Source organism: Barbus barbus, assembly GCF_936440315.1.
Source record: "Barbus barbus genome assembly, chromosome: 22".
NCBI lineage: Eukaryota > Metazoa > Chordata > Actinopteri > Cypriniformes > Cyprinidae > Barbus > Barbus barbus.
Window position 1 is genome coordinate 3,195,585 of NC_136750.1, and position 24,416 is coordinate 3,220,000.

General features: G+C 35.8%; 1 protein-coding gene across 1 annotated transcript in view; it reads left to right on the forward strand.

The window, feature by feature from the left end:
* Window positions 1-24,416, forward strand: part of LOC306888724 (protein Aster-B-like) — a 66,036-nt gene that overhangs the window by 30,716 nt on the left and 10,904 nt on the right. The window contains exons 3-5 of the mRNA XM_079447144.1: window positions 11,382-11,595; window positions 18,140-18,160; window positions 23,473-23,557. Of these exons, the coding sequence (XP_079303270.1) occupies window positions 11,382-11,595; window positions 18,140-18,160; window positions 23,473-23,557 (320 nt within the window). The remainder of the gene's footprint in view (window positions 1-11,381; window positions 11,596-18,139; window positions 18,161-23,472; window positions 23,558-24,416) is intronic.

Sequence of the window (24,416 nt, forward strand, 5' to 3'; positions counted from 1 at the left end):
GTGAACAATGTAATTTACATTTATATTAAATGCAGTTGGTTGTAATTATGACTGACCCACTTAAGATCCTTACAGTATATGTAAGTTCATAATATTGTCTTTGAAACATAGTTTAAGAGGACTGCCAAATTTACTGAATGCACAAATCACGAAACTTTAATAGTCCAACAGGAAACCACAAAGCACAGGGCACACGGGCAAGGAAGACATTCAAGAACCGACCAACACTAACTGAAAGGACTGGGGCTTATAAACACAATCAGGGAGGAAGACGAGACACACCTGGAATCAAATTAACAATCAACATGAGGGAGAAACTGGGTCACAGGGAACACATGGGGAGCAAAACACACACAAAACAGTCTACAATCCTGACAACATTATTACAAAGTGTTCTTTTTTTTCTTGAAAGAAATTTAGAGAAATGAAAGTCAAGAAAGTGCCTCTCTTTAAGTACACTTATATGTCCAATTATTTTGTTGAAAGCAGGGTAAGCGATTTCTGGAAGCCAATGTTGATATTTGAAATCACCAAAACAAACATGTCCCTACCCCAAAAGAGTCTCGCTCCTATTTTGATAGATCTGCCCCACACATACGTAGCCTACGCGGCCCAGGCAACGATTAGTTCTGTGAAACATAAGCCGCTTCTCCACCTAAATTACCTGGAACAATATGTCCCAGGGACTTTTTTCCCCCCAGACCTGTTGCTGTCTGTGTTTCCATCGCGGTCTAAACTACTGAGAAGATTAGGCAAATAGTCTGGTGACTTAACGTTAGGTCTGCGCGTGTTTCTCAACACCAAGTACGCAAATTTTGGACTTGCATCCTCGGTAGTTCGGACTTCACGAGTTAGACTCGGGAGTGTGATCTCCCGCGGACGGAACGACGCAAGTCCGGTAATTCTGCAAAGAGCAGCATGCTCGATAACGTCAGTTAGCTCGCCTTGGCTGCTGCAATTTTCCTCACTGTATCTACAGACGAAATAGTATCAAACACCACTGCCTCTTTTCGTTTTCATTTAAACATATTATTAGCCGCAAAAATGTAGTTCAGGGAACGTACATACATTACAATGAAACAAAATACTATATGTGACCTTGGAGCACAAAACCAGTCATAAGGGTCAATTTTTCGAAATAGAGATTGATACATCATCTGAAAATAGCTGTTGCGGCACGCTGTGTCCGGTGTAGACACTGTGTTACTCACCTATCGGGAAGAAACAAAGCAACCTCTGATCGCAGGCCTTCCGCTCCTTGAGTTCTCTCCAGCGCTGGAAAGCTGATCCGATCCGATATTTGCACGGGTCCTACTTCTTGCCTTGTCTTTCCGCAGACGTTTTCCTCTTTTGTTTTTTTATATGCCATCTCTATCTTTCTGTCACTCGGCTCGGCTGTTCACTGAACACTCTCTCCTCTGCATCATGAGTAGACACGCCCCTTACTGCTGATTGGCTACAAGTTTGTTTTGGGCCTCGGCCCCTGACTCAGTTTTCTAAAACGTTTTTGAAAAAAATTGCTTACCCTGCCTTTAATATTATGTACAAGTAGAGCATTTAAAAAAAAAAAAAAAATAGACTTTTAAGATTTGAAGTACACTGCTAGTGCACATTCATTACAATTAAACACACTAACTTTGTTTAAGGGAAGGTTGTTTTCCAATCAATGCTATAGCTATATATGTTCTGTACATCACTCTAGTATTATCAACAGGAGGCAGTTTTCACCTTTTACTGTTACTGATCTAGTTTCCTGTCGTACCAGTAACTGAACCCAGTTGGCAGCTCCAATGAGCTACTATGGCTCCAAGTTGTCACAATGATAGATTTGGTTTCCTCTGTGCCGTTCACGTGGCTGTTTGACTGAATTGAATTGCGTTGTGTGAGCTCATCAGTGCTGAGTTGGATCAGTCCTGCTTTGCTCTAGCCAATGAGATCGCGTGGTGTTGCCATTGGAGGCCACTTGTCTCGGGGTTGCTGATGTATTGAGTGTGTCCCGTGGGAATGACCTTGCTCATAAATGGCAGTGGCACAAGGCTTCTGAGATGTCCCTGTTTGGACATATGCACACACACGCTGTCTTTGCTGAGCCGCACTGATTCACTCTCATTTTATGAGATAAGAGCAGTTAATTGAAATGACACACACGGGTAAGATTTTAAACTTTCTTATGCTCTACAAGGCTGCATATATTGGATTGGAAACACAGTAAAAACAATAATGTAATTAAATATTTTTGCAGTTTAAAATAACTGCTTTGTTTGAATAGGTTTTAAAATGTAATTTATTCCTGAACTTTCAGCATCCTTACACCAGTCTTCAGTGTCACATGATCCTTCAGAAATCACTGTAATATGCTGATTTGCTTCACAAGAAACATTTCAGAGGATCAATGTTGAAATCAGTTGTGCTTCTTCATATTTGTGGAATAAATACTTTTTTTGAAGGAATCATTAATAAAAAGTTCGAAAGTACTTTTTTTAAAAAATATGAACGTTTTGATCAAATTAAGTTCATTCATGCTGAATGAAAGTATTATATATTTTATATACTTTTATTTTTTACTATTATCAATGTTGAAAACAGCTGTGCTGCTACATATTTTTGTGGAAACACTAATGAATTTTTCCTGAACATTCAAAAGAACATAATTTGTTTGAAATATAAATGTTTTGTAACATTATAAAATGTCTTAACTGTCACTTTTGATCAATTTAATGCATCTTTATATAACGATAATTATAACTTGATTACTAGTGCAATTATTACACAACATAATTATTAAATATTATAATGCTTTATTTAAAAGATGTTTTTGTGCAGTTAATTAAAACAATCAACTGAGGGAGCATTTCTAATGGAAACTGGTAATGAAATGTGATCCTGGACCACAAAACCAGTCAAAAGTAGCACGGGTGTATTTGTAGCAATAGCTAAAAATACATCGTATGGGTCAAAATGATAAATTTTTCTTTTATGCCAAAAATCATTAGGATATTAAGTAAAGATGTTCCATGTTCCATGTTCCATGAAGACATTTTGTAAATTTCCTCTCGTGAATATATCTAAACGTAATTTTTGATTAGTGATATGCATTGCTAAGAACTTACATCCTGATCCTCTGAAAAGCCGCTGGATCCTCTTGTGGCCGAGTATTCTGTTACGGGGCTGACGAGACGTGAGACGTGCGGATCCATATGCAAAGCTTTATTATAAAACATGGTCAGAAAACAGGCAGGGTCAGACAGTGGCAAACAGGTATGGCAAGGGCAAGACGCAGCAATCCGTGGAGCAAGCGTGGGTCGACGATCGGCGAACAGTATCCAAAGGGGCAAGGCAGAGAGATAATCCAGAAACGAGAGCAATAATCCAAACAGGGAGCGAACAGAGTCCAAACAGCAGAGGCGAAGGGTAAATCCAGGAAACACGGGCAGGGTCTGACACGGCAAGAAAAACAAGGCAAGACTAAGGCTCCGTAAAGTAGCTATCCCTGGGAGCGTGATAAGTGCTATACATTACTCGACCGCGAGCAAGAGCAAGTCCCAGGTTTATATAGTGTGTGTAATAATGAGAATCAGATGTGTGTGTGCTCAGTGTGATGAGTGAATGGTGACAGCTGTGATCTGTGCAATGGAAGATGGGTATTGCAGTCCAGAGAAGTGTGGTGTGAGAGTCAATGTGGTGAGTGAGTGACTTCTGGTGGTGATTGTCCGGAAGAGCATGGACCAGATTCGTGACAGGGAGCGTGGTAGAGTCTTTTATAAAGAATATCTCTTTGGTTTTGAGACTGTAGTCTTTTCAACTTCAAGAATCGTATCTATGCACAAACAGCTTGTAACACTCCAAAGACAAAGGAAAACTTGAAATCGCATCATATTACCCCTTTAATGTAGCTAAAATAAATAGTTTGCGACCACTTACCTTGTTCAGTGTACCTTGTCCACTGATATGTATTAAATTAATCAGAAAATACCGTACTGTTTACTGGATTGTTATTTCACACATATACAAAAGTAAAAAAAAAAACATTTTTATCTTAAACATCCTAATGTGTTAGAGACTCTAAATGTGGGTTTTGTGAACTTGTGTCTGTTTGTGTGTGGGTTTTTATGTGTGCGTGTGTGGTCTGTAAAGTGAACTGAAAGTGAATGATGTCAGATCTGTTTCTTTCATCAAGACTGAATAATTAACAAGCCGACGGCTCTGTGCACCAAGCCAGCAGAAAGCATTTCTCTCTCTCTCTGGCTCTCACGCACACTGGGTTTTGTCTCCATCATTTTCTCACTTACTCTTCCTCTAGCTGTCTTCTCAGTCTCTCTCTCGCTCTCTCTCTCTCTGTCGTCGTTCTCCAACACCTCCTCCAAACGGTTTGCGAGACGTAGCATCTCCCGAGCCCTGATCTCTTAGATGAGAGAGAGAGAGCGAGAGAGCTGCAGCCAGCATGAGGAGAGAGACGCTCTCACAGACAGAGCTCTAGTGCCGATCGCTCATCCTCCGTATCGTCTTCTTCATCCGTTTGGGAATGCCTCTGCCCTCCCCATCTTCTGTCTCTCCATCCATCCATCTCTCCTTGGCTGTAAGTGGTGCAGAGCGCGGTGGAGGCGTGATACATGGCAGCCAGGTTAGTCCTGACAGACGTGTGTGTTGTTCTGTGCAGGTTCTGCATGGGTTATGCATGGGTCGAGCCGACATAATCGCTGCCTCATTATTTAACGGGTTCAGAGCGGCATGCTCTCGTCTAAGCCTCTTAATGCAGATTGGGTTCTTTCCATCACTTGTCTGCCTGTCTCTCTCTCGCTCTCTCTCTGTCTGGCGGTGAGGGGGTGTGTGTGAGTGTGTGTGTTTTGATTCGGCAGCAGGAATAGGGTGTGGCACATGGTTTCTGTCACTCCCACACTGTGTGTGTCCATCTGTCTGTCAGCACTCACATCTGTTTAAAACACATCACTGCATTTCCATTCACATTTACATATAGTAAACTAATAGCTATCTATTTATAAAAGTGGCAACCTGCAGTTACCTAAAAAAAAAATCTATCGTTCTATCATTCTACATTCTATCGTTCTATCTATCTATAGTGTGTTTTATTTTTTTAATTTATAAATAATTTTATATTACATTTAATTTTTTATATTATACAGAGTACAAAGCTGTCACTTGGGTGCTATCTTAAGATGTAAAAAACTAAAAAGGTACAAATGTGTACAAACTACTAATATGTACTTTTAAAATACTACAGTAATATGCACCATTTAGGGGTAAATGCACAATGATGTACCTTTTAGCTATTTTACTGAATACTGCCCCAGTGATGGCTTAGTACTTTTTTTCTGATAGTTGTGTGTGCATGTATTCTTGTGTGTTTTTAAGATATAGTTGTTCAGTCTGTATTTTTAGCTTTATATTAGCTGCAGGTGTTGTTTACATTTCCATCCTGAAACAGACAGACAGGTTGAGTGACAGAGGTCTGATCTGTCTCATGGTTAAACCTGAGTGTGTTTGTTTGAGAGTAAAAGTGCACATCCGCACTCATAAACACATGCATTCTTGCAGACTTGTTTTCCAGTTACAAGATGTAAACATTCTTAAAACAAGATTTTACAGTATATTAATTTATATATATATATATATATATATATATAATTATTTTTTTGTTCTGAACTTTTTGCTATTTGCTAAAAAAAACAGTTTGCCAATGGGCAAAGAAAGCTCTTTTGTGTAAGGTGCAGCCTGACTGGTTTCCTCTCTCAGCAGACTTTTAGAGCTTGTTGCATGTGTGTGTGTGTGTGTGTATGTGTATGTGTGTGTGTGTGTGTGTGTGCGTGTGTGTGTGTGTGTCCGTGTTTGTTTGTGTGTAAGAGGGGGTCCTGGCAGTTAGTCATTATTCACGCTCAGCCAGTACTGCAGAGAAAACAGAGCCTTCCGGAACAGCCCACAGTCCTTCTCATGGCAAACTGGACAGGACTGTTCTTGTTTGGACCCGTGACAGTTCAGAGAAAGGCCATAGACATTTTGAGGTCCATTGACAATAAAGCGACCCGTAGAAAGTTTCCGAAATCAGTGTATTGTTTTATTTTTATTTATTTTTTGCTAACTTCTAAAAAGTATCTAACAAAAACAACCATAGTGTTCATAAAAATGCCATATAGGGTGCCTCAGACATGAAATCCTGGAAATAGTAGAGATCCTACAATTGAGATTTCCAAAACTTGATAACTAAATAACACTTTTGTTTAAGGACCAATTATCACTATTATCTAGTAGTTTATTAGCATGCACATTATTAGCATATTAGCTGATTATTAAAGCACATTTAAATGGCTTATTCTGCATGACCATATTTCAGATCCCTTAACCCTGCCCCATACCTAAACTTAACAACTACTGTACCTTACAATTTTGTTTAGGTACATTTTATAGTATATTATACTATATGTATGTATTGTACGTATTATATACTAAATTTACGTTTAGTCATTTAGCAGACGCTTTTATCCAAAGCGACTTACAAATGAGGACAATATATATGTGTATATATAATACATATAATACAACTATATCCAGTAATCAAGAATGACTGGAAAAAAGCATAGAAAAATTGTGGAAATTGAATGGGATAGAATTATATTTAGTTGTATAAAACTGTTTTGTTACTGCTACTTTCCTTCAAAATAAAAAAGAGAGAAAACAGTTTTACAATGATATTTTGTCGGGAGCCATAGTAAACATGTAAGAGAATGAATGAATGAATGAATGAATGAATGGGAAATGTCTTTGTTGGAGGGAACGTTGAGTCAAACGAGGAAAGCCGACAATGTGAGCTATTATATTTAGCACCACACTCTGAATATTGCTAAACAGCCCTGTTTCTATAGCAACATGAACACAGCAGAACTGTTGTGTCATGCTCGCACAAACACACACATCACACATCGCCACGGTGTTGTGCACCTGTCAATCTGATTGTGTTCGGATGTTGAACTGAAAGTTCTGATTGGTTCTCACATTTTTGATAACATCATCAAAGCACATTTGCTCTGCTGTGCGGCTGCATTTGTTATCTAACATTCCACCATTTCTCTCTCTTCTCTTCCCTTTGGAGCCCAACCACTTCCAAACTTGGCCAGTCCTGCTCTGACTGTTTCCATGGAAACATATTCAGTCGTGGCAGGACTACAGTGAAAGGAAAAAAGCTGGCACTGCGAGTGTGTGTGTGTGTGTGTGTGTGTGTGTGTGTGTGTGTGTATTCCAATTATTTAGGATGGTCGTCCCTCTCCGCTTGACTGCGTCTCACACAAACAGAAATTCATCCTCCTTCACACATTTACCTTTTAAAGTGGGATGCAACAAACCACTATGAAGTATTTTTCTGAGATCTGGTTGGTGAATACATGCAAGGAAGAAAATGAGAATGTTATATTATGAGATAAATGAGATGTTATTGTTTAGCATTAAGTTGGGGTTAGGTTATTGTATTTATAAGTAGCTGTTTATGAAAATAACACAAGTCTAGGGAATATCATCATTTAGATGGTTAAGTAAATGTGTGTGTGTTTGTATATATCAGGTTTTGCCATCATTGATGGACTAAATAGCTACACAAGGATAGTAAAACCTAAAATCACTTACAATGCAGTCTTCAGTTTGATTCGATTTTCAATGAATCATTCAGAAAGACTCTGGAGGAACCAGTTTGAGTTTTGGGAGATTTGCAAAACACCGCCCAAATATATACACAATGAAAGAAAGTGTAACTTTTATTCTCGCTGTAGTATTGTTGCTGCCGCCGGCACCATGTTCTGGAGACGCTGTGTTTCGTTGTGAAAGCGAAAGTACTTTGTTTGATCTTCCAAAAGAGGACACAACTAGAAATCAGTGGTTAAGTTGTATTTACAACACTGTTCCAGAACAGTTGAACCCAAATATTGGAGTGTGTGCAGCGCATTTTACAGCGGACTATTTCCTGAACCTGGGAGAGTAGCCTACAATGCTGGCTCGCACAAAGGCTGTTTCTATAAAGTGGGGCAATTCCAACTTTACAAGGACAGTCTGACGCTTCTGACTCACAGCCTGTAAGTATGTTTTCTTATTTAAAGAATTTGCCACTGACGATTCAAACGTGATGTTTGAGCAGTGTAGAGTAGTGCTTGCTGTTTGTCGTTTCTCCGATCACAAATGCAGACATCGTAATATTTACGCGGCACGTATACATCAAAGGATAGTATAAGTCATTATAATCAGTAATTATGTCCCCACTGGATGCAACAAATGCCTCGTTTATAAGGAGTTTTATTGTTTTTGTGTCGTCACGCCAGGACACGGCATCACAATATGGAGAGGGGCGTAACATTTCCGTCTCACGCTTGAGGTATTCGGCCAACACACTGGATAGCTGGCCAATCAGAGCACGCCTCGCTTCTCAGAACAATGAGCTTTTTAAAAATCTACGCGTTTCAGAAAGGCGGAGCATAGAGGAGCAACAATAATGTACAGTATGTGGAAAATAATGTGTTTTTAAGCTCAAACCGCATAAACACATTGCATTACACCAAATACACAAAATAATGTTCTTTTTAGCAACGTCATATGACCGCTTTAAAGCAGCTATTGATTCAGTAGATTCAGATGGATTCGTTCTGTGAATTATTAATGATTAATGATTGCAAATTACTTCAAAACCCTTGTGAAAAAGAAATACACTTTAGCATACTTTTAATAAAATTTATAATATACTAAAAAACATGCAAGTGTGAACTGAATGTAATGTTTTCAGACACTTGATTGCATGTTAGTTCAAGTCTTCCTGGGACGTTCGTACTTAAGAGTTGACAAGTCGGAATAACAACGTCAGGTGCGTTCAAGTCACTTTGGTCGGAACAAGATGGCGATTTTACTTTTCTACATAAAATTCAATGATTTTTTAAACTCTACATGTACAAAATGATGAATGCATCATTGTGTTTTTCCGTTTTTCTGTTTTAATTCAATTTATGAAGGTGATGTAAACTGAATCATTATATGTTCTGTGGTAATTATACAATAATATAATATTTTGTATATGTAACTTTTTTTTAAGTTTTATTTTACTTAACTAAAAAATTTATCATTTTACTAATTTCAACAAATTTACTGTCAATACAGATGCTGCATATCTATAGTCTTTTATAGTCCATTGCATCCGACACATTTTCTCACTGACACGCCCCCAACTCGGAAACTCGGGTCTTAAAGACATTTTTTTCATTGAGAAATGAGTTTCCCACTAAAAGTTTTCCCACTTTCCTCGTTTCCTCACTAAAAACAACTTTGTGGTGGCGTTCATGTGCGTTCAACTCGTAAATATAATCTATCCAACATGACTCGAACGCAACATTATTTAAATGTATACTTAAGTTTGTTAAGAAACAGTCACAAACGTGGAGAAAGTAAAAAAAAAAAAACATTGTATTCTACCTCCCTAGGTTGCTTGTGGCATGAAAAATCAATGAAAGCAGTGATTTTCTGCTGTCTGTTAGATTGCTAGTCTGATGCTATGATTAGCATGCATCTTTAGCAGTGCACCTGACAGGCCACAGCGAGCAGCTATCTGTGCTAATCACCGTGATCAGACCACACACACACACACACAAGGCCTCGCTGAAACTGTAGAATAGCGTAGTGACCTCGTTTTACAATTGTGATTGGCTAGTAGTGATGTAAGACATTGCATAAGAGCCTATATTGTGACCAGGTTGCTCCCTTTGGAAACCAGAGCGAGTCGAGCATCCACAGGGAAAAGTCAGCATGCAGTTTGGTTATACAGTATATTTATGTGGGCATGTGTGTGTGTGTGTGTGCGTGCATGTTAAATTGTGTATGTGTGTTAATTTGATTAGATCATTGTCCTAAATAAACTGTGTTTTTAGATGCAGGCTGATGTCTGGAGTTCCTGGAAGTTGTGCTGATTTTGTTGCTGTTTGGCTTTGTTATTAATTGTTTATTGTGTTTATTAGCGTCTGTTATGATGACATCAGTCTGTCTGTGGTGGACTTGTTAAGGTCAGAGGTGTTTATAAGGTGGACGTTTGTTGATCAGTGGCATTTGTGGGGGATTTTTAGGTTATTGATGTTTGAAGTGGGTTTATTTTGGTGAGTTTTGTCAGTGCTGTTTGTGCTTGGTCAAATATAATATGTCATTTTAATTTAAATTAAATATGTAAATTTAATATAATATTGTATAACATATTTTAAAATATATTAATTTACTAATATGATAATACTTTACATTTTTAATCAATTTAATTAATTTATTTGCATTTAATTTAATTAATTTTAGTTAAGATATGTGACTAATGTATTTAATGTTCCAGAAATGTATTACTGTTAATAATAAGGCAAAGGATTTTGGGGGGAAAAAAATAAAAGATTTAAATGCTTTATACACATAGTGATAGATGCTGTTCACACTAAATGAAAATATCAGTTTTTTCGGTAACACTGTCTATGAAGCCTATATTTATAATACATTATAAGGGTATCCTTAAGGCATTATAATGAATGCATAATGCATTGAAAAATGTATAATATGTGATATCATCTTATAAATAATCATAACAACAATTATAATTGTTCTCTGTGAGGTTAAGATTAATTTTGATGTGAGCTAGTTAATAAATTCAAATGAAAAAAAAAAAAATGCAATGTTTGTATGTTAGGTTACATTTTATTTTGATGCCCCCTTAGTCTATTGACTATAAGCAACTTCATGTCAACTAACTCCCATTAGAGTATTAGTAGGCTTAGGTTAAGATTAGGGTATGTATAATATTGATGTACTTGCAAAGTTACTTATAGTCCGTTTGTCTGTTGGGGAACCATCAAAATAAAGTGTTAGCATATATTTTGCAGATAAACTAATAATAATCCAATGACTGTTGACATGTAGTTGCAGAGTTACTTAACAACAGCTGTCTAAAGGGTACCATCAAAATAATCAAACTGATATTAAAATAAAAATAGTTAAAAGCAAATGTGTCATATTACACATTCATGTGATCTGATATCTGATCTTATGGCTGTTTGAGTGGTGGTAGTAGTGTGATGCTATTTGGCAGATACTATTGCACATAACATATTACACATAATTATAAAACAGTATGCAATAATCACATATTCAGTGTATAATAATTATATAAAAAATTAAGATACTTGCTTTATGTTGTAAAGCAAGTATCCAAAACTCCAAACACCTAAAAGAATGAGTGTTTTCAGTATGTGACCTAAAATGACCAAATGCATGTTATAAAGACATGATTGGCAAGATTATCTTTCTAGAGATTTGTGTTGTCGCTCTGTGAGAAATTGAAACAATGGTCTTGATCTGTCTGTCTCTCGTCTCTCCAGCACTGCCAGTAACTCTAATCGGAGTTCCCCTGCCTGCTCTCCGGTTCTGCGGAAGCGCTGTCGATCTCCCATTCTGCAGAACGTCGAGACGGACAACATGGTGGAGAAAGGCTCAGAGCAGTCCGACACCTCCAAGTCCCCCTCCACCCCTGAGCAGCTGGTCACTCGCACCTTCTCCGGCCAGTCCACACGCAGCGGGGGCAAGAACTCCAAGGTATGTCCTCCACCTCATCCAGCCCCACCTGTTGGGTTCCTCTCTGGCTCTCCACCAACCCCAGTCATTCTACAACATCACTTCCACTGGGAAACCTGCTGTGTACTGGATATGATGCACTTAAATATGTAGAACGGCCTTATCCTACTGTACCTGCTAGTTTGCCCTTTGTTGTCCAATCATAGCATGTGTCCAACCCATTTGACATAGTTCTACAATAATCTATTTTTGCAAGTAGTCTGCCCCATGCAGGTCTGTTATATAAGATATGATTTATTTATGACATATTTATTTTCACATTGAAAGTCTGTTAAAGGGGGACCTTAAATTTGTTTAAACAAGTCTATCTCATGCTCAAGTGCAGTAGTTACAGCAAACCTCATCCTCCACCAAAACACTCCTGTCTTATATGAACATATGCAGTCAGGAAAGGCTGAAGCAGAAGGAATCAGTGTAAACATCTCCAATCATAACCAAACAGAGTTTCACTCTCAGACACAATTACAGAACTTCAAAGAAGGCTGATTCTCAGGAAACCCTTGTGACCCTGGACCACAAAACCAGTCTTAAGTCGCTGGGGTATATTTGTAGCAATAGCCAAAAATACATTGTATGGGTCAAAATTATCAATTTTTCTTTTATGCCAAAAATCATTAGAATATTAAGTAAAGATCATGTTCCATGAAGATATTTTGTAAAAGTCCTACTGTAAATATATTGAAACTTAATTTTTGATTAGTAATATGCATTGTTAAGAAATTCATTGGGACATCTTTAAAGGTGATTTTCTCAATATTTAGATTTTGATCAATGGAAAGCATATTTATTCAGAGTTCAGATGTTGTATAAATCTCAATTTCGAAAAATTTACCCTTATGACTGGTTTTGTGCTCCAGGGTCACATTTATGATTAAAAAAGTGACAGGAAATTTGTTGTGATTTCTTTTAAAATTAACACTACTGAATACTAAAATATTTGAAAATACTTAAGTAGTAGCATTGTAATAGAAAACACAAGATGTTTTTATGTTTTGGAAAGAAGGCCTTGGTTCTGCTCACCAAGGCTTTATTTATTTGATTAAAAATTCGTTATAATACTGAGTGTAATTTACTTTGATGTTAAAATATGTTTTTGGGTAGGTTTTTGAGTCGATCACGCCGTCCTCTCAGCTACGAGTGAAACGCGAGGCTTACAACGTTTAATAAAATGTAAAAACTTTTAACCCAACCATCTGGGTCAAAATAACCCAGCAGGTGTTCTGTCCAATATTTACCCAGCGCTGGGTTGCCAAATAACCCAGCGTTAAAATAACCCAATAAAATGACCCAACAAGCTGAACCCAGCGTTTGGGTTAAAAAAAAATAACCCAGCATTTTTTAGAGTGTAGCTTTGAATGTCTGTAAGACAACTCAAAAATCACATTCACATGTGGGAATGAATGAATGAATAGACGGGTGTCATTAACAGGTGGCTGAATGAATGGAGAGAGGATGTGTAATGATTTGTAATAAATGCAGTGCAGACTAGCTCACATTATCATTTCAGCTGTTATAGTCGCTTGTCCTTTCATTTTTCACACTCACTGTACTCTTTCTTTCTAGAGTTTGATACTTTTGCTGATGTCGTATAAAATGTCTTTGATCTAAACTTGACTATCATGTTCTTCTCGCTGTTTGTGGTTGTTCTGATTTGTGTTCCGTTTTCTGATTTCTGTTTTTCTCCTCGATGCATGCTAGTCTCACAAGCGACTTTCCAAAGTAAGCATTTCTCTCTTCTGTTCTGTATTCACTCAGTCTCTCACCCTGTGTGTCTGTATTCCTGCTCCAGTGGCCGTTCTGTGGTCTGTTTAGGTGTTATTGATGTGTCTTGTCTGACTCTGTCTGTTTGTGTGAATGCAAGTGTGTGTCCAAGTGTTTGTTTAAACAAATACACGCATAGACTCCTCCATCTGCTTTCCTGTTAGCAGGCATATTTGATTCTGCATGATAATATGATGATAGGTTAAAGTATTTGATTTAGGGCTGCATGATGATGGTTAAACTGAAATCATCAGAATTATTGCACTTACATAAGCACCAATCATGAGAATGCCAACTCATATGCAGGGTCATCTAGTTTATTATATTTGTCATATACATTAATCCACTCTATATTATGAAAACTGGTAAAACCTTTAAAGTGAATTTCCTAATTCCAAATTCTGTTGTTGTTTTATTATTATTATTTTTTTTTTATTATTAAAACAACAAAAAACACTTTGTATTGTGGCACAGAGGTTGTTCAAGTGCATTTATTCTGCAACCACAATCACAAACAACAGTCAAGATTGACGCTTGGATTTATTATAGTTTGTCACTGAGAAGATGTGCGCACAGATTTAGTTGCACAAAGTTGTCAGGTTGGGGATATTAAGCCACACTTGAGATTTGTATTCATTTATGAGAAAAGCTCTTATTGGGGATTTTCAACACTTGACATCTGGCAACCCCAAGCACGAATATTCATGGTGGTTTGTTACCAATGCAAGAATATGGAAATGTCAAATGAAAAAAAGGCCACTTTCGAAGATTATTAAGAGAAGAAGAAATCGTGGTTATGCAGTCATGCAGCTCTAATTTGACTGGTCATGTGATTTCAACATGAGAGGACCAGCCTTATGTATAGGAAATAGATTTTACTAGGTCATGTTGCTACACTGATATGATTATTCATCTTTTGTAACTGCATTCATTTATTTGACCTGCCGGCTTTTATCAGTTTTAATCTATGTGTCTTTTCATTGATCACATCAGAGTGCCATGTGATGAATTGGCTGGATAACCGACTGTATTAGTCCCATGAGTCACCTGTCTTTCCAGACAGATGATGATTTATTTCTGTTGATTTTCCAACAGAAGAAATTCCCAACCCAGGAATTTCCTGACTATGCTTCCTGTAATCAAAGTATTAATCAATAATGTGGTAAAAGAGTGCATATATCTTTTAATTATTAATTAATGCCATGCAAAACAGACCATAAACTTTCTTGTATCTATTTCTCTGTGAAGCACATGAGATCAACAGAGTTTGCAGTTAACATGTTGCTATGCTAATGTCTTGAAGACTAGACAAAAAATATAGCACATGTAAACCCACATAAAATATGCATTTTAAGTAGTTTTGGATTTAGATTGGATTTAGTTAGAATACTTTAATGCATTTGTTTGGCATATATTGATGATTTATTGATTTATTCACCATATTGGATTGTATTGGATTGCATTGGATTTATTTATTATAGACATTTCTCTTGATTCCATTTATTTATTTACTTATTTAGCAATAAAGCCTTGTAATTAGGCTAAAATAATGGATATTACAAGACTGCATAATGTTACTGCCTCTTTTGAGCAGCCTTCATGTCAGGAGTGTGTTTAAAATGCTTTTAAGTAGGGAGCTTGTTAGGTTTTTGGTAGTAAAGCATGCTAGCAACACCAAGGTTATGAGTTCGATTTCTAGAACACACATGCATTCTAAGTCACATTGGATAACAGTATTTTGGATGCATTAAATGAGCTTCCAGTTTCTCCTTGTTTTTCTTTTTCATTCTGTTTTCATTGCTTTACAGTATGACAGATTAAACCTGATTAAAGTAAGCATTTCATGTTGTTCTTCATTTAACCCCTCACCCCTAAACTAACGCTATCTTAAGTGTTAGTTCATACATGTAGCACCCCTCAACTATTCTTCCAATCCCTTCCTCACCTGTCTCTCTCTCTCTCTCTCTCTCTCTGTCCAAATGTACACACAAGAGACCTGTGTCACACCTCTCTTGAGTTTAGATCAGATTGGCCCACATTAAACCATCCAATCCCTGAGCCTTGATGGAATAGACCAGTATGTGTGTTAGCAGGTCTGTGTGAGTTGATCAATAGGCTTTAAAGGGTCATGAACGAGACACAACTAGAGCTGTGTGCTAGCTAATCTGTCAAAGTAGCACACACATACACACACACACACACACACACACAGCGTGTTTGAGGTAATAGGCTAATTGAATGGCTTATCGGCTGACACACGCTTCTTGTCATTTTGTCTGCTCACTTTAACCTAGATTATAAAACAAGGGAGCCCATTATATGCCGTACCTTTTCAAACTAATATAGCATCAGATTTTGTTCCCGCCTTAAGTTATTTGCCTTAAGTTTCTTTTCATTTAGATGGTGGTCTGTAGTAAAGAAGATATGTTTATGTTTATGAAGAAAAATGTATCACTATAATGCAGACTATTTTTGTTCTATCTCACATTGCCTTTTCTGTTGCCATTGACTTTTCTTTTTTTTTCCCATGTCTTCCTGAGTTGTTTACTAGGCCTGTAATCATGCCCTCAATGACTTCATGAAAGGATTTCAATGAATGCAAATTTATGTCCTGTGTTGATGTACATCCATGTACAAACAGGAAGTTTGGGTGGGATCGATCAAAGTGTTTGTCCATTTAATTCATGTTTAGGCTAGAAAGCCATATTGTGAGATAAAAAGTGCCACTGTGCGGTATTAAATCACAGCGATGAAATATAAAGTCAATTTGAGAGAAAACGCACTTTGCACATATACAGTATAAAGTCATAGTTATGAGAAATAAAGTCACTTTGCACATATATAAAGTCATAGTTATGAGAAATATGAATTATGAAAAAATATGAGAAATATGAATTCAAATATTACATATCTCTCAATATGAGCGATATGTAATATATGAATTACAAGAAACAAAGTCACATTGTGAGATATAATGTCAGAATTACGAGAAATAAAATCACTCTGTGAAATATGTCATAATTACGAGAAATAAAGTCACTTTGCACATATATAAAGTCATAGTTATGAGAAATAAAGTCACTTTGCACATATATAAAGTCATAGTTATGAGAAATAAAGGCACTTTGCACATATACAGTATAAAGTCATAGTTATGAGAAATAAAGTCACTTTGCACATATATAAAGTCATAGTTATGAGAAATAAAGTCACTTTGCACATATATAAAGTCATAGTTATGAGAAATAAAGTCACTTTGCACATATATAAAGTCATAGTTATGAGAAATAAAGTCACTTTGCACATATATAAAGTCATAGTTATGAGAAATAGTCACTTTGCACATATATAAAGTCATAGTTATGAGAAATAAAGGCACTTTGCACATATACAGTATAAAGTCATAGTTATGAGAAATAAAGGCACTTTGCACATATATAAAGTCATAGTTATGAGAAATAAAGGCACTTTGCACATATATAAAGTCATCGTTATGAGCAATAAAGTCACTTTGCACATATATAAAGTCAGTTATGAGAAATAAAGTCACTTTGCACATATATAAAGTCATAGTTATGAGAAATAAAGTCACTTTGCACATATATAAAGTCATAGTTATGAGAAATAAAGTCACTTTGCACATACATAAAGTCAGTTATGAGAAATAAAGTCACTTTGCACATATATAAAGTTATAGTTATGAGAAATAAAGTCACTTTGCACAAATATAAAGTCAGTTATGAGAAATAAAGTCACTTTGCACATATATAAAGTCATAGTTATGAGAAATAAAGTCACTTTGCACATATATAAAGTCAGTTATGAGAAATAAAGTCACTTTGCACATATATAAAGTCATAGTTATGAGAAATAAAGTCACTTTGCACATATATAAAGTCATAGTTATGAGAAATAAAGTCACTTTGCACAAATATAAAGTCAGTTATGAGAAATAAAGTCACTTTGCACATATATAAAGTTATAGTTATGAGAAATAAAGTCACTTTGGACAAATATAAAGTCAGTTATGAGAAATAAAGTCACTGCACATATACAGTATAAAGTCATAGGTACAAGAAATAAAGTCACATTGTGTTTTATGTCATAATTATAAGAAATTAAGTCACATTGTGGGATATAATGTCATAATTATGAGAAATACAATCACATGACAATTTACAGCATAATGCCATAATAACAAGAAAAAGTCATTGTGAAATAAAAAGTAGAATCACAGCGATGAAATGTAACGTCCCTTTGCAAAATAGAAATTCATAATTACGAGAAATAACGTCAAATTGCACAGATATAAAGTCATAATTATGAGAAATAAAGTCACAGACTGAGCTGGACTGTGTTGGGTAATAAATAAAGCGGTAGGGATGTCAGTTCACCCCTATACACAAACACCCCCTTAAAAGTGTCTTCAAGTTTCTATTTTGGTTTATGCGGGTCTGAATTTGTCTTTTTTCCATGACGTGTCAGCTTTGAAACTGCTCATTTAACCATCTATCTTTGTTTCACACTATTCATGGAAAGAACAAATGACGTATGCGTGTGTAATTATCCAGTGAAGGGAAATGTCAGTCTTTCAGACTTTACCAGCTGCCACATGACAGGCCCTCGGCCAACCCTCACAGTCTGTAAATATACACTCGCTGTGAGGGGCGTATGCAAATAATGCTCTGCATAGCTACTGTTTTGCTCTTCTTAATATAGTCATTTTCTTTTCCTTCTCTTTCAGAAAAGCCAGAGCTGGTACAACGTAAGTCACACTTTATATTAATTGTGTGTGTGTGTTTATGCTTGTACTAATGGTTGTGTGTCCACCTACCTTGAAATAAAAACAGCCAACAATGTCAGCATAAAATGCATTCTTTGTGTTACTGTAACATGGCATGTTTTGGGCAAGGGAACAGGATCATTTAAGTAAATGTAATAAATCCAGTTTTCACTTAATATTTAATATATACTATAATATTTAATAGTTTATATTTAAAAAATTATGTTTATTTAATTTAGTTATTGTTTACAATGGCCATTATGTTTGGAATTTTTAAGTGTATAATTACTTGTGTATTTGTGTGTCAGATGTGACAATTGACGTGTTCGGTCATCAAACATTAGAATTATTCTGTTGTTTGACTGTAATGATTTGTTGCTCTTTCCTCTGACATTCATCGGTTTGGCTGCAAATATTATCTGACTCACGATCTTGTTATCAATTTCCTCATATTTCACGTCTATGTGTCAACGTGACTGATAACAACCATCCCCTTTCTTCACATTGTTGTGTATCACATAGATAGACTGTCAGAATTTGAATGTTTCTAAGTAAAAAAATCAGTGTTCTCTTACATGTTTTGGCATACAAAATTCTCTAAAGAATTACATATTTCATATTACATATTCCCATTAAAATGACATATTTAAATATGAATATTTGAGCATAAATATTAATCTGAGGTGCATGCTTAAAATAACTATATTATCATGGTACTATGTTATAATACTTTATCATTATAGCAATACAAATAATATAAGATTTTCTCTTCAAGTGTTGAATTCTGTTTAGACCATTAGCCACAAGAGAGCGTAGTGTTACACTAATCTTTCAATCACTTTTCATTCCACAATATCTCTTTCAATCTTTGCTTTCTTTTTCTGTCTGCGGCTTTTTTTTTTTTTTTTGTCTGCCCCTCTCTTCTCTCTCTCCTTCACTCTTTCTCTTTAGCATGAGAGACAGCACATTCTCAGAGTAAGCATGATTTTACTCTCAGCGTTCTGTGCCCTCTCACACCAGTCCTTCCCCAAACGTTCAGTATGAGGACTGAAACGAGTCTTGAAGGCTTCTGTCATTCTAATGATGGCTTTGGCATGTGTGTGATCATCTAAGGATGTAATCGTTGCACCTTCCTTGATGAACTTTACTAAACCAAATGCAAAAACAGAATGCATGGCATTATTACCCCTTTGTGAAAAAGAAGTACACTTTAGCATACTTTTAAAAAGAGGGTTAGAATATTGCGGTAAATAATATTCTTTAAAGAATATATACTGTATAAGTGTGAACTGAATGTAATGTTATTTACAATTAAATGAAAATGTTCTGTAATTTAAACTTATATAAAAAAAAAACTACTTATATTTATGTTAAACTTAAATAAAATAGTGCACTTTTAAATGTTAAAAACAGCAGTCATGAAATGAAAAAAACATTAAATGCACTTTTATTTTATTAATCTTATATTATCTGCAAGTACAGTTTTTTTTATAATTTTTTTTTTTATTAAGTTTTAAGATTTGAAAAACACTACAGGTGCTCATTCATTATAATTAAGCACACTTCTTTTTCACAAGGGCCTGCATGGCGGCAGCATTGAAGAGTCACAGTAATTAGACTTTACATCTCTTTGATTGGCTCTGGTTCTCAGCGGTGTGATGTGATTGGTTGATTGCACTGCATCTGCATGGATGTGAGCTGTTTGATGCATACTAAATGCGTACTGGGCAGGGTCTCACACAATGGTGTTGATGTTATATTTATATAGTATGATGCATTTCTGATCTGCTGTCTGTGGAGTGTATGTGTGTGCGTGTGTGTGTGTGTGTGTGTGTGTGTGTGTGTGTGTGTTTGAATGGGCAGTGATGATCTCCCATGGCCCTGAGAGCTCTGTGATTACATCTCAACCGTCATCATGTGAGTTCTGAGCCCTACTGACCACTGGAGTGAATGTGTTGCAGTTAGGCTCCGGGATGTTTGGTTTACGAGAGAGTGCTGATTATTAACAGCATCTGACTCTTTATAGGAGAGCAGGAATAGGAAGAGACCCAGAGCAGATATGTCACACAAAGGCCTGCTCTGTCTTTTCATTTTACGGCTGTTATCAGCACACATTTTTGCTGTATCCTTGTCATTTAAATGATTCATAGTTTTCTACAGAAATCAACTCATCAGTATAGTTTTTGGGTTTAGTTTAAACTGTTTGGTTACCAACATTCAAAATTTCTTCTTTTGTGAAAAACTTTGAGAGTTGACGAGTTGATGTCTATTTAGGTTTAAAGCCCAATGGAAGTTCATTCAAAGTTCAAAATTCAAAAATTATTTTAATTTTACATTTTTCAAAAATGTTTTTAACTAACCTTTTAGTAATTACAAAATCAAATGAGTATATACTTTCACTAGACACTCAAATAATGAAAAATGCTTGTGAACTAAAGCACTTTTTGTTATGATAATTATTAACAAATATCAATATTGACGGGGGAGGTTTTGTATGACTTTAGATATAGATATAGATGACACATACAGAATTTAACACACCAGCTTTAGTGTATTTTAAAGATTTTTAAAAGGATAGTTCACCAAAAATGCTTGCCGTCATTTATTCACCCTCTTATCGTTCCAAATCTGTATGACTTCCTTTCATTGGAGAACATAAAAGAATGTATTTTTAGAAATGTCTTCATTTTTTGGTCCATACACTGGAAGTCAATGGTCATGAAAACTGTTTGGTTCTTCAAAATATCATCATCTGTGTTCAGCAGAAGAAAGAAACTGACATATTTGGAATGACATGAGGGTGAGTAAATGATGACAGAACTTTTATTTTTGGTTGAACTATCCCTTTAAGGTGGACTTTTGGCCAAATCAAAAACAATTTGAGTTGCGAGAGACTAACCTCAACAGATCGCACCCCAAAAGTTGATGCATATTTCGCACACTGGACATTGTCTCACTCTGTGACATTCGAAAACAAAGGGATCCCCTGATGATATTATTGGAGTCGTCACACCCACTCCTGGTACCAGCCACCGGCGTCTCTCATTATTTACTCTTTTAGTTAATAAGTAACTGACTTTACATACTCATCAGCCGGAGTAAACACACTCACACACATCCAGCTCTACATAAATCAGCAAGACAGATGAGCTGTTGTGCTCCGCAGTATCTGCTGAGGTTTCTGTTGGTCTGGATCTGCTCTGGAATGTTCCTGAGTATCTGCTTCTCCATTGAGTGCAACTTTCCATTCATCTTTATGGATATTTATGCATAAGCGCTGAAGAGAGGATACTTTTGGGATGGAGTTGTCGCTTGCAGAAGTAGAATTCCATTCTTAGCATATTATGACTGCGGCAGATCATGTGTCAGTCTTTGTTCTTGGTTATCTTTAGGCACAAATGAGAGGGAGCGAGTGAGTATAGTCTTGGCTTGAGAGATGCGAGACTGTTTCTGGATGGTCTTTATTTGTCGTCGTGGTCCGTTTCACACCTGTAGAAGATCTTTCTTCTCTCAAGTCTAACAAGAGCAGCTGCTAAATGCAGAAAACAAGCACAAACTTTATGGAATAAGAAGAATCGCGTCTTTGATGGACTAAAGTCCAAGAAGAACGATCTTTGAAAGCCACCAACCAACCTGTAATAGAGAAATTGGTTGCCACTGCATACTACGGTAACGATTCACTTGTGGAAGTAACTTACTGTTTCTTCTTCATCGACTCTCTACTGTAGTGTTCACAGTCTGAAGAAGTATAAAGAATCAAGACGGACACACATGCACACTTTTTCCCAGCACAAACGGTGGGAAACTGAAACAAACAGCAGCATAATAAAGTATCTGTCTGCAGAGGTTACTAAAGGTCACTTGTGTGTAAGTGTGTTTTGCACTGGAATCACGTGGCGCTAGTCAGGAGAGCCCAGCACTCACACCCTGATAGAGGTCACACCCTGATGAACATCTGTGATAGCGTAGACGTACCTTGAAGGAGTGAGCGAACCTACAGACCCACCCTAATCAAAAATATCACCAGGATCTGTCAGTCTGAGCGAAGGGGCATTGGCTGTAGTAAGAGACATGCACAGAGACATGGATTCATCGCTTGACTCTCAGGACGACTGGGAGACTCTTATGGAGCTGGAGGAGGCTTTGACAGCCTGGTTAATTCAGGGTTCAGACTGGGACCAGAACTGGCACTGGGGCCTGCGGGACGACCCGTACCAGGATGAGGACATACCTGCCGTGAGTCTGTGTAAAGATCCAACAAAAAGAGTATACGACTAGTTTAGGGTACACTGTCGATAATAGTAGGCCAACATAATGAATGAAATTTATATAAATATATAAAAAAAAATAATGTTTATATATCCAGTATACAGTGTTTGTCTGCATATACACAGAATTTTTTTAATTTTCAGTTTTTAACCCAATTTTGAAGACGTAATGTAAAATTATTTTATATTTAATTTCATTTATTTACTCATTTTAATTCGGTAGAAATGTGTTAATGCAATGCTTAAATACAATAATTTCATATTTTTAGGAATATAATATAATATTACATAGAGAGTATATGTAGAAGTTGATAGTTGGGTGTGTGCATTGTGTAGATGATAAAACGAGGACATGATAAATCAAGGAATTATTATATTATATTATAGTAACTCATAAATTCTGTTTTGAAAATATAAACATAATATAGAAAATTGTGTTTATAACAGACAAAATACACTTTTCACTAACATAGTTTTTTTATTTTATTTATGCTTTATTTATTTTATTTGCTTATTCTAATATTGTAAAAATTAGTTTAAAAAACATTCAATGTTGACAGTGTCAGTACTGTCTATACAAATATATGTTAATTGCATGTTTATGAAACAGAATTCGGTGATTAAATGATATAAATTCTGTATAATTCTAAAGGTATTTATGATCTTTTGTTGTTTATTTTTAATCTCACTTCCATGGCAACAGTGTAACACATTGAATTGTGTGTGTAAGGAATCGTTTTACACGGCTGATCTTAAGACACCTTGAGATTCAAGTTGAAGTGATTGTCTTTACGCACCGCTGTTAGTGATGCCAGGTGTGCATTCACTCATTAGCAGGAGTGAAGAGTGCGTTTGTGAATGAGAAGCAGTGTGACTCTACAGTGGGAATGAACTCATTGTGGTTCACATCGCGCTGCTGCGTGGCATTTGACTGATGATCAGCTGTGAGAGGCACACTCTTTCTGAGTGTGGATGGATGTGTGAGTATGCATGTGTTCCTCATCTACTGATTTGTGTGTTTTGTAGGTCCTCAGTCCCACATACAAGCAGCGGAATGAAGACTTCAGGAAGCTGTTCAAGCAGTTGCCGGACACAGAGCGCCTCATTGTGGGTAAGAGCTCTCATATATTAAGCTCTTTTATTTATAGTAAGTAAACTACTGTAAATTAACTAACAAAATGTTTTAGTTTATCTTAAGTGAAAATACTACTTTAATATATTACATTTAAGCTGTAAAAACTCTCTCTATATATATATTACTTTAAATTTATGCTTTATAATAAACAAATTCTAATTCATTAACAAGTGAAATTAAAAACTATATTTAACAGTTAATTTAGAATTGCATTATAGGTTCTTCATTTTATGTGATTTTTACGGAAGCGTATTGCATTCACTTGAGGAAAAAAAATCGACTGTTTTTCTGAATTAACGAGTTAATTATTTCAGAATTACGAGATAATTTTTCATTAAAAAAAGTTTTTGCTCTGTTTTTCTGAATTAATGACTTAATTATCTCGTAATTCTGAGTTAATTAAGTCATTAATTCAGAAAAACAGAGCAAAAACTTTTTTTAATGAAAAATTATCTCTTAATTCTGAGATAATTAAGTCGTTAATTCAGAAAACAGAGCAAAAACTTTTTTTTTCTTTAAAAATTATCTCGTAATTCTGAGATAATTAAGTCATTAATTCAGAAAAACAGAGCAAAAACTTTTTTTTTCTTTAAAAATTATCTCGTAATTCTGAGATAATTAAGTCATTAATTCAGAAAAACAGAGCAAAAACTTTTTTTTCTTTAAAAATTATCTCGTAATTCTGAGATAATTAAGTCATTAATTCAGAAAAACAGAGCAAAAACTTTTTTTTTCTTTAAAAATTATCTCGTAATTCTGAGATAATTAAGTCATTAATTCAGAAAAACAGAGCAAAAACTTTTTTTTTCTTTAAAAATTATCTCGTAATTCTGAG